Source organism: Amphiura filiformis, chromosome 17 (genome assembly GCF_039555335.1).
Source record: "Amphiura filiformis chromosome 17, Afil_fr2py, whole genome shotgun sequence".
NCBI classification, from domain to species: domain Eukaryota; kingdom Metazoa; phylum Echinodermata; class Ophiuroidea; order Amphilepidida; family Amphiuridae; genus Amphiura; species Amphiura filiformis.
Window position 1 is genome coordinate 56,822,529 of NC_092644.1, and position 12,120 is coordinate 56,834,648.

A 12,120-nucleotide genomic window follows, 5' to 3' on the forward strand; every position below is an offset into this window, starting at 1 on the left:
TGTCATCACTTCATGATGGGATCCTCTCATTAATCACATGTGTTATGATCATAGGAATATTATTGGATTTTGCAAACATGCTGAGAACCGGTACAAGTTTTTACCTCATCTGGTTAGCAACACTTACCCCCATTGTGAAGGTGTGGATTCCTCCCAAGTTCACACAATCACTGCTAAGTACTGCTAATTATCAAATTTAAGGGAGCATATTTTCCCCTTCCCTTCATCTACCTCTAGATTTCTCAAATTCTTGACCTTAAAATTGACAGTTTACCATGTTTATATCATGTCATAAAACACAGGTAAGAACCAATAATATTGCAGGAATATTCTCAAGTGTTTATGAATTATAAACAAATGCACCTACCTCTGGTAGCACCTGAAATGGTTGCATAGCATGTTTCTTTCGATGTGCAAGTTCAGCCTTTGACTCTCTTTCAAAGTGTAGGCGAAATCTGTGAAAACAGGGATCAATATCAATTCAATTTTGTTATTAAGAAAACAACAGCATTGAGAGATTCATATACAAATGAATTTTTATGACGATTTATCTTAATGCACCTTAATTTGAAGAGTGATCAATTACCATGGATCAACCTACTTGAATAATACTACATTATTGTTTAATGAAATATAAATATTAGTCACCTGAAGTGATACTATGATCAGCTCGTAATAGGCAGGACTCATTACATTGTGGATTGATATCGGTCGTACACACAGCTGGGTGCAGCACCTACACGAACTGAGCTTTGCGTATTGCATGACTGATGCGTGCTTACATGAATTACTTTATTGATGCATACTCTAACAAAAACCAAATAATTCTTGCCTATTACAAGCTGATCATAGTATTTGGATAGCACAACAAGTAACATGCTGGGATGCATCTATAGCCGTGTTCAGACGCATGGGTTTACACCCGGCGGAAGGTCGGAGGATGTTTGTGGTAAGCACTAGTCGGCGGAAGGTAGTGGGAAATGTCGGAGTAGTGCCAGTGTGAACGCTAGTCGTGATAAGCTCCTCCGACCTTCCCACGACCGATAACACGACTTGATGGGTCGGAGTAGCTGCCCGTGTGAACAAGTATATTCAACGACCAGTCGGAGTAACTTTCACAATGAGCTGGTGATTTTTTTTTTTTGCTATTTGGGAAAGACTACCATTAAGCAAGATGCAAAAAGTGCTCGATGCAATGTTCATCAATGCACCATTTCATACTTTTTCATCATTCTATTTGGGGAGGCGTGGAGAAATTAGTAGTAAAATGTCGAAAAAAAAAGTATTTAAAAGCAGAAGATCAAATTCCAGCTGAAAAAAAAAGTAAAACACTGTCAGCAGCAATTTGTTTTGACCAATAAATAAACAAATTTCGTTTGGGCGTTTCGATGATACCCAATCATATTGGAACTCGTGCTACTTGTTGAAGCAACGACATTGTATGCGGTACTGCCACTTTACTTCCAGAAGTTACTCTGAGTATTCAATAGTCCCCTGCGAAGGTCGTGTTAATTTTGTCTGCGATCCCGTGGTAAAGTAGTTGGAGTAAGTGGGGGTGAACGCGTGCGTGTGAAATTATGTATATTCTTTGGAATGCCGGTGTAAATTTACGCCGAATAGTACCCACGTCTGAACATGGCTTATATGTTTAGTAAAATTATCTTACATTTATGATAAAGATACAATGTTAAATGTTACATAAATCTTTTCTTCTTCTTTCTTGGCAGTATCATTTAACATGTCAGTGTACAAAATATTTGGAAACTCTTTTAATAGGGAACAAACCAAAAGTTCAATGATGTCCTATAAATAAAAGTGCCTTCATTAGGAGGCTTAACCCTCCCTCCCTTAAACTTAGTGTTAAATATTTAAATCCAGAACGAAAGATCAACTTTAAACGATATTTTAACTATTTTTTTACCAACGTAATTGGATTTTTGACCCACTCCCCCCACACCAAAGGACTTTCGTTTTTAAGATGCAATAGAAATTTTGGTTTGTTCCCTTAACAGGCTCCAAACATTGACCTTTAACAACTCAATTATATCACAAAAAAATAGTTATCTTCAGATCTTGTTTCCGTTTTGCTTTCAAAAATGATCTTTTCATACCTGTAACTTCATCAAAATATCCTTAGAGACATTGATATTTAGTGGAAAGCTCTTAATTTCCGCACGCATGTCAACATGGATGTCTCTATCAATGCATCATGCCATTGACATCCTACAGCAAAATAGCTTCACATGCTTCTATCATCACTGTTGCTATTCACAATGTTAAGCTCAATTTATACCATTTCACCTACAATATTTAATTTTTGCTGAATCAATTTCAATTTGAACAGAATTTTTTTTTGTTTTAACATCATTCAATCGCATCAAAATATTCTTTTTTAATTTTCTTAAGACTGGCTTAGTTTCTATAGCAAAATGCTAAAATTTATGACAAAAATAACAACAAAATAGATTGATTAAGTTTGTAAAAGAAACTTTCCACAAAAATAAGGTTTTTATTTCTAGCACTAAAGGGTTGTTGCATATCCACCATCATATATCTAAACAAATACTAAATTTATACTAAAAACAGAGCCCTTTATTTTCACATCATCAAGAATGACTAAAGGCATTCTTTATAATGGCAGGCACAATAACCCACTTTTCTTCCCACTGTTTACACTATGATCCAAAATGGGCTCTTCCATTTGAAATCTATACACCCCCTAATCATCGGGCTAATGCCCCCATGGAAGACATGGCCTTTAGCCTTTATTGCCCACACAGGGGGTGTAGATTTCAAATGGAGTCACCCATTCAGGTAACCCCATTTGAAATTCACACTCCCTGTGTTGAAGATTAAGGTCATGTGTTTTCATATGGGATGTATGGATTTCAACCAGAATAGCCTAATACTCTCATATCCAGTGGCAAAATTCAATGACATCCACAATTATAGCTTGGAAATTGACCTCAAGTTGCGGAGTATGAGTTTTTGTACCACACACATGCAAAGGTCATTATGTGAGTGTAGTAACATAGAGGGATTAAAGAACTGTGTCCTGACAGATGAGAATGTTTTCAATTCTAGTGTTATGCTAGCTGCTGCTGGCTAAGAATCTGGATTTTGACATCAATAAAATAAACTCAGGGAAAGGTTAACTCTGTGTGTATAGTCAATTTTGTGTATTTTTTTTATATTAAACCATTTACTTAATTAAAAAATATAACTTTGTACCAATTCTCTACATGATATTTAATGATGCTAGAGTATATTAGTTTAAAATTTCTCGTGCCAAATATATTCTTTTCACTCTTCTAAGATAATCAGATTTCTATAATTTTCAATCATAAATTTGTGTTTATCCTTGAGGTAAAGCATTCCTTGAAAGTAATGTATATCGGATAAACAAATTTAATTTCATAGAAATCTAACCAAAATTGTATTAAGAAAAATATTTTTAGGAAGAGTAAAAATAAAAACATGTTTCTTCTCCGGGTTTTCAGAAAAAAGGAGGTGGGTGGTGTAAAATACCCATATTTGGCATACAGAATAATGTCTGAAAAAAGGAGGCTGCCTTTTTTACTTTATTGTTTTGGTACTCAGATAACCTTCCAGAAGTGTTTCTTATATAGGCCTACATTGTATTTTAGCAAGGCTACCTCCTAGACATCTTTCTTCAACTGAATTGAAAAAATCAAAATAATTTTGAAGCAGCCTCTAAAAAGCAAGCAGGAGGGGACGACAAACATGTTTTATTTTTACTCTGTCTTATTCAGAGAACTGTGATGCATTCAAGCTAAACGTGCGTACGTGTTTGCCGACAAACGAGGACACACACAAGATTGTTCACCCTAAACTGCTGCAAAAGACCTCAAATGCATGCTAGATGCTTTAAACGCTATTTGCCTGAAACCGAGGACCACACGTGTAAAAACTACCGTCCGCAGGGTGATGGCCAAAATTCCGCTTCGTATTATACACACAAAAAATCTGCCATTTTAGTCCACGGTTAGGCGATGAAAACATCATACACACGTCCTCGGTTAGCAAAACACAATGTCCACGTTTGGAGGCAAACACAGACAGGGGTGTGTGTGTGGGGGGGGGGTGGACATTGCAATCACCTAAGTTGAACAGGGATGTTTGTACATGTATGATACTTAACATTCCATTTGGAGAATGGGGACCTCTCAGGAACCAAGGACTATCCCCAATGGGCTGCAAATAACTTGTGCATAGTGTGTCCCCTATCAGTGATTAAAAAAATGTCACAAAAAATTGTGTATAATATGTGTACGTCGCCACTCAACCAGTAAGAGTATGAAGGTAATATCCCGGGTTTGCCTAGTCCTAAACAGCATTCCCATTCGGAGGCGATTGTAAGTAGGGGTGGGGTGTAGGGAGGGTCTTTCCAGGTATTCTTTGAGTTTTAAATTATGCATTCAAAATATACAATCTTAAGCACAAGACAAAATGTAAAAATAAACAATGGCAAAGCAATCAAATGGATTTCAGTTTTTGTAAGCTGCATAGCCACTGTAATAGTTGCTGATCTATCCTTGGCTTTATCTGCGGCTCAAGGCAAGTTGAGTCACAGTTAATTACAAGCGCTTAATTCTTCTAAATACTGGGGTGGTTTTTAATTGGCTATATAGACTATAGCCTTCTGGGCTCAATTGTAAAGCGCTTCTATCTCATAATTTATCTCTAGTACTAGTACACAGTAGTAGTTGCATTTTAATGCTGAATGCAAAATAACACAGAGTTCAAATGCAAAATATCCAAAGGCTGCCGTGTACATATTTTTTGTATTCATTATGTTATTTTATAATATAATATAAGGCAATGAAAACAAAATGCTGTTTTACAGGCCTGGCTGACCCAGGTAATGCATTTTGGGAGAATATTTGTTTAAATTTCGCTAAAATCCTGTAAAATCAGCTGTATTTTGTTTAAAAAATCAGAACATTTTCAAAATGTGTTTGCAAAAAATCATCAAAATTTTGCCAGATTTTCCAAGCTTTCAGTGATATTTTAGGGCAATTTTAGCCTAGAGAAAAAAATCCTCACCAACTGACGACTGATCCAACTTGAAAAGTCTGTCTGCCCATAAAACAGGTTTATTTATTTATATATTTTTTGCCTTTAATGAGATATCTTTATTATCAATAATTACGAATCAGGGTGAATTCAGATTAAAGGTATACAATTCCAAAAAGATATATACACTTAAATGTAATAACATCAGTAAGAATAAAGATAGAAGTACCACAAGGCAGCTATGGCATATCACACTTTGTACCTGAACACGTCAATTGTAAAGCAATGCCACTTGTCGTGGATAGCAATTAATAAGAGAGCCTCATTAGCTTCCTTTGCAGCATGTACAGCTAGATTCAGTATTCGCAATTTAATATAAACAATTGTCATACAAGTACATCTTCTTCAGCTTTGAAAATGAATCGTTTTGCATCAAACTTTTAGTTTTCCAGAATTTACATAATATGCAGGTTGTATCTCTAGAAGTAGCTCCACACTTGACATGAAATGGTAAATTTAGTCTGTTGTTACATATAATATATTCATAGGATGTACAAATGAATTGAATTTCCATCAGGATTTTTCTTTCATGCAGTTGTTATGACATCTGTAATACACTTGTTACAGACATGAAAACATGTCAAATCATATTCTGCCCCTCATCTGTATAATATGCTACATGCAATTTCGCTATTATATGTCCAGCACATACACCGTTTTAAACTTTCTCACATGATATGACATTTCTGCGTTTCGGTCACTTTTTCATGGAAAAAATTGAGTATTGATGAAGTAGCTATCTACTGCTGATATGGGCGTTGATGAAGTAGCTATCTACTGCCATTTATTAAAGTGGAAATTTATTACAGACAATACGGTAATTTTTGTCACGATTTTATTCTGAACAGTTTAGCAGGTTTGTTTTAGGTTAATTTGTGGTTTCTAACAGCACCAATATGCCCTACAGGTCTTAATAATTTTGCAAGCTTTTAAATTCACAGTTGCCAAGTTATCAGCAAAGATGCGCATCAATGAAATCCTCACAAATATTTGCCGCTACACGTAATATAATTCCTTTTCTTGCTCTCAATTGCAATCCATCTATTTATCCAGCATAAATTAATAGGCAGCTTCCTTGCACTATTTTCAGCTAATATCAATTCTGTTGTGATTGTATTTTGAAGAGTTTACACACAAACACAACAAATGCAAACATGTAAATTGAGCTGCGCTTTGCCACGATAGCACGCGCTGACACTACTCAAAATGGATATTCTGTATTGCTACAGGTGATATTATCTAAATTGGTTTCAAATATTTGTGTCCTCCTTTCAATTCTATGTGATACAAAGCTAGAGTGTACTTCACGATATTGAGCCTGGCCTGTTCTACTGATAGCCTACCCCTGCCACCACATCAACATCAACAACACAAGAGCCACCTAAACAAACATTTCCAACATTGCAATTTGCCATACCGTTTACGGCTCTTATACAATATTCCTCTTGAAAATGACTCTACCCCAACCTGATTTCAGCGACAAGGTGTAAGTACCACTCGGAGTTGCCAACAAAATTTCAGCCTGAATTTCGAGACATTGCCCAATTATTGTTCTTTTGAATGTTGTTTTCTATGGGACAGGAGACTACAGGACGTTGCAGGAGCCAATGTTGAAAGGTCCTCCAATTTCTTTCTAAACCATTGGTTTCTATGTGACATAAATGGTTCACAAATCGCTGGAAAAATCTTAGAAAATCACCTAATTGGGCTACCAAATTGCAGGTTTGGCAACCCTTGTTCTATTGGCAATTTTCAATCGGTCAATTATTACATGTTAAGGTGGTACTACACCCCTTGATAAATTTGTGACTATTTTTGCATTTTTCTCAAAAAATAATAACACACTGGTAACAAATGTTTTGTATATTATAGGGGCAAGAAATCCAGTTGCTACACTGGAATTTCAGTGACTCAAGACAAGCGGTACGTTATTTATGATAAGAAAGAGGTACCGTTAGAATGTACCTCATTTCTTAACATATATAATGAACCACTTGCCTTGAATCACTGAAATTTCAGTGAAGTAATTGGATTCATTGCCCATATAACATACATACTTTTGTTACCAGTGTGTAGTTATTTTTTGAGAAAAATGCAAAATTAGTCACAAAATTTATCAAGGATATAGTACCACCTTAACCTTACCTGTTAGGATCATAATTCCTATCCAGTTGCTTCTTTGACATAGGTTGTTGATTTAACTTGGCTACTTCTATCTCATTCTCTGATGACCCCTGCTCCTCACTGCTATTGATTTCCACCGACTGTTGTCTACTTCGATGTGATTGACCTAAACACAGAAAAATAATGACACATTGTAATCTCATTATTTGAAGAATTTGGTTTGAATCAAAAGTTACACATAATATTCAACCAATAGAAAATATTGAGGTATTTGGATAGAAATTTATCCAAAATAAAACCATCACAACCAATCACACTGTTGAGTGTGTGGCATAGTTGTTCACACCAACTATGTATCATATGTGAAAACATCGCTATCCGAGCCCTAAATTAAAACTCAAATCATTTGCAAGACTGTTTGCTAAGAACTGCCATATATTTGAAGACAAAAATGGAGAGGCATTTTTGCCCAGTGGGACACTTTGCAGCCAAACAAGAAAAACAAATTGATGAAAAAATGTGAATTCACAGGTTCCTAGTTAACACTGTCCTACTTTCAGATCTATGTGAATAGGAAAAAAATCAAATTGTAATTTTCTATAGTGCTTGTGTGTAAAAGCACACTTGTAATCAATTTCATATGTTGTCACCTCCGAGATAGAGTTTCAGCTTGAGTGAAAAGCTACAAAACTGTGGAAATTGATGTAGCTATCATAGACTCAACAGTGCTTGTAAATATAAGCATGCGTCGGGATGTATCACAGTTTTTTTGTAATTTGAATTGTACCATTAGCTCTGCACATATTCTTGGAGTATATAATATGCACGATATGTAATGATATCACCTGTTTCTGTATATGTATCGGTGAAACAAAGTGTAAAATTTGTATGAGAAACATTTAAAGGTATACTTCAGTTCAAAACCATTAAATACATTGCTGCTCAGAAGTTAGCTTGTTTCAATTGACAGGAAGTTCTATGTTGAAGGTGGCAAAACAGCTATTGTCGGCTGATATCAGTGCTGATGAAGTAGCTTTCTATTGCTGATATCAGCATTGATCATAAAGTAATGATCTGCTGCTGATATCAGTTCTGTTGAAACATATATCTGCTGCTGATATCCGGACTGGTGATATAGCTATCTACTGCTGATCAGTAAGGCATTTTAAAAACAAATTAGTTTTATTTTTCGATCGACCATCGATGCCTGGTCGATCCATGATGTTGATGAAGTAACTATCTGCTGCTAATAAGGGTGTTGATGAAGTAGCTATCTACTGCTGATATGGATGTTGCTGAAGTAGCTATCTATTGCTGATAAGGGTGTTGATGAAGTAGCTGTCTACGGCTGATATTGGTGTTGATGAAATAGTTATCTACTGTTGATATGGGTGTTGATGAAGCAGGCTACTGCTGATAAGGGTGTTGATGAATAACCTACTGCTGATATGGGTGTTGATGAAGTAGCTATCTACTGCTGATATGGGTGTTGATGAAGTAACTGTCTACTGCTAATATGGGTGTTGATGAAGTAGCTATCTACTGCTGATATGGATGTTGATGAAGTAGCTATCTATTGCTGATATGGGTGTTCGTGAAGTAGCTGTCTACTGCTGATATGGTTGTTGATGCAGTAGCTAACTACTGCTGATAATCTGATTTGATGAAGTAGCTATCTACTGCTGATATGGATGTTGATGAAGTAGCTATCTACTGCTGATATGGATGTTGATGAAGTAGCTATCTATTGCTGATATGGGTGTTGGTGAAGTAGCTGTCTACTGCTGATATAGATGTTGATGAAGTAGCTGATGAAGTAGCTATATATACTGTATATATCGGTGTATATATCTGCTGCTGATATCCGGGCTGGTGATATAGCTATCTACTGCTGATCAGAATTAAATTACTTATATACTGCTGATATCAGTAAGGCATTAAAAACGAATAAGTTTTATCTTTCGATCGACCATCGATGCTTGGTCGATCCATGATGTTGATGAAGTAACTATCTACTGCTAATAAGGGTGTTGATGAAGTAGCTATCTACTGCTGATATTGGTGGTGATGAAGTAACTATCTGCTGCTGATACTGGTATTGATGAAGTAACTATCTGCTGCTGATATTGGTGTTAATGAAGTAACTATCTGCTGCTGATATTGGTGTTAATGAAGTAACTATCTACTGCTAATAAGGGTGTTGATGAAGTAGCTATCTACTGCTGATATGGATGTTGACGAAGTAGCTATCTATTGCTGATATGGGTGTTGATGAAGCTGGCTACTGCTGATATGGGTGTTGATGAATTATCTACTGCTGATATGGATGTTGATGAAGTAGCAATCTACTGCTGATATGGATGTTGATGAAATAGCTATCTACTGCTGATATCAGTGTTGATGAATGATCTATCTACTACTGATATGGATGTTGATGAAGTAGCTATCTACTGCTGATATGGGTGTTGATGAAGTAACTGTCTACTGCTGATATAGGTGTTGATGAAGTAGCTATCTACTGCTGATATGGATGTTGATGAAGTAGCTATAGCTATCTAATGCTGATATGGGTGTTGGTGAAGTAGCTGTCTATTGCTGATATGGTTGTTGATGAAGTAGCTAACTACTGCTGATATGGACGTTGATGAAGGTTCTATCTACTGCTGATGTGGATGTTATTGAAGTAGCTACTGCTGATATCAGTATGAAGTAGCTATCTACTGCTCATATCGGTGATGATGAAGTAGTTATCTACAGATGATGTCAGTATTAATGAAGTAGGTATCTATTGCTGATGTAAGTTTTGACAAAAATTTCAATACAAAATGATCCGTATTTCAGTTGCAGTGTATCACACACCTCATTTTGTTGCACGAACTGGCATATGTGTGATATTCCCCATCATCTGATATGTTCAAGCAAGACACTGCATGCCAAAATTTCAATAAACTAAATCAGTACTACTAGCCAAAACACACGTGAACCAATGAAGCTATTCCTTGACCATCATATTATTACACTTCTTAAAATCCTGGCAACTACTCATGTTGGTCAAATCAATACAAAATAAAACTGCTGTGCATGCAATCTTGATGAAATGGTCAGACATCCATGTCACAGTGTAATAAGTATTGGACAAAAGACTGACCTGATTTAATGAAAGTCCTCATAAAAAAAGGATCCTACTTATTTATTAGTATCTTTCAAAACAGCATTAACATTTAAATCAGATGAGAGTCATAGTAATGTTCAGGCAACAGAACGCTTGCACTTATACAGAGTACTAAAGTCACATGACACATAAAAGCACTATGGTAAGAACCAGGAGAACAGAAGAAGAAAGAATGCAAATCAGAAATGTCAGATTCTGAACCTTTTTATATTTTCAGAGTAACATAGTGTGTATTGGTCCAGTATTCCAAAAATAGACAGATTTTTACGTTTAATTACAAAATCTTGTGCAAATTTTTAAAATAAAATCAGAACAGGGAAAATATTTAATCAAGAAATGTTTTAAATTTTTTAGAATCAACTATTTATATCTTTTGGATATACTGCTTCAGTTCAGAGAAACTTGTATTTTAAGTACTTCATTATAATAACAATGATATGATTTGATACAAAATGGGCAAAATAAAGAAATTTAATGATAAATAAGAAATTTGTTCATTTCATAGCAAAATGCTTGAATAGTGCTTGGCACAGAGGCCAGTCGCACAAGATGTATTTGGAATTCAATTCAAATTAGCATGGCTGACAGCAAGCAGGGCAGACACGTACAACAACAAACCTTTGTGTTAGAACCCATTTCTTAAGCAGCATTTGGTTTATTCAGTTAGTATTTCAGAAAACCACAGCTGACAAAATGCAGCATTGACACACAGAAACAAGACATTATGCGCTCATCCAAAAATGTTTGGATTTTTCACAGAAATTGATATATTTGTTGAGGTTAGCTTTTATTTGGCACCCTGACCACACTTTGATGCAAAAGTATTAATGCAAAACAACAATTTGTTACTAGATAGCTTATAAAATATGTATATCTTTAATAGAACTCTTCCTTTTGAAGGCAAACGGTGGTGAATTTATTTTCGGTTCAGAAAAAGTACTACTGTTATAAACAAAATCAAGACTGATCCTCACAACATCTTACTCCCAATTTCATGAATTGATTAGTATTTGATTATAAGCATCTATAATTTTTTTTCTAGTTCTAATCTTAAATTGCTAACTGATTTCTGAAACTATTTATTCAAATGAAAATAAAGTACAGGCAAAATAAAGTCAATTTACAGTGTTCAAGTACTCATAAACATGACAATCCAGTGTCAAATCTACAGCTGATTGGGGAGATGGGTACTGACAGCCTGACATTTTTGTAGCCAAGGATGAAAAATATCCACACAATGGGAAGAACATTCCATAAATTTCCCGATAAATAATAGATCGTTGCTTTTCATCATCTGACTATTTTGTATGAATGTTTAATATTGTTGTGCATCACTCTGAGTGATTTACCTTTCACTTTTTGTTGTTGAAATTTTGATTTGACATACAAGATACTTATAATGTAATGTGGTCGCGTACAATCAGTATTTTGTGGCTAAAATTGATTTTGAAGATAGTATGGTCAAGAGTAGTGTTGAAGGTGTGATTTTCATGTTATATATGTGACACGATCTGGTCCATGGGGGCCAAAGGCGGCAAATTTGAAATTGAGATAAGGGTAAAAATATGGAGTAAAAAACAATGAAATACATAAGAAAATAGACATCACGAAACTTCATAACTTTAGAACCAAGTATGCTAAACCTTTGGTGTTTTCAGTAAATGATAGCATAATGTTTGTATAAGGTAATAGTAATAGTAACTCAATTTTCAAAAATGCCTCCTTTG

General features: G+C 35.3%; 1 protein-coding gene across 1 annotated transcript in view; it reads right to left on the reverse strand.

The window, feature by feature from the left end:
- Positions 1 to 12,120, reverse strand: part of LOC140138025 (guanine nucleotide-binding protein-like 1) — a 92,816-nt gene that overhangs the window by 53,291 nt on the left and 27,405 nt on the right. The window contains exons 2-3 of the mRNA XM_072159863.1: positions 7,243 to 7,387; positions 368 to 455 (exon numbers count right to left, since the gene is read on the reverse strand). Of these exons, the coding sequence (XP_072015964.1) occupies positions 368 to 455; positions 7,243 to 7,387 (233 nt within the window). The remainder of the gene's footprint in view (positions 1 to 367; positions 456 to 7,242; positions 7,388 to 12,120) is intronic.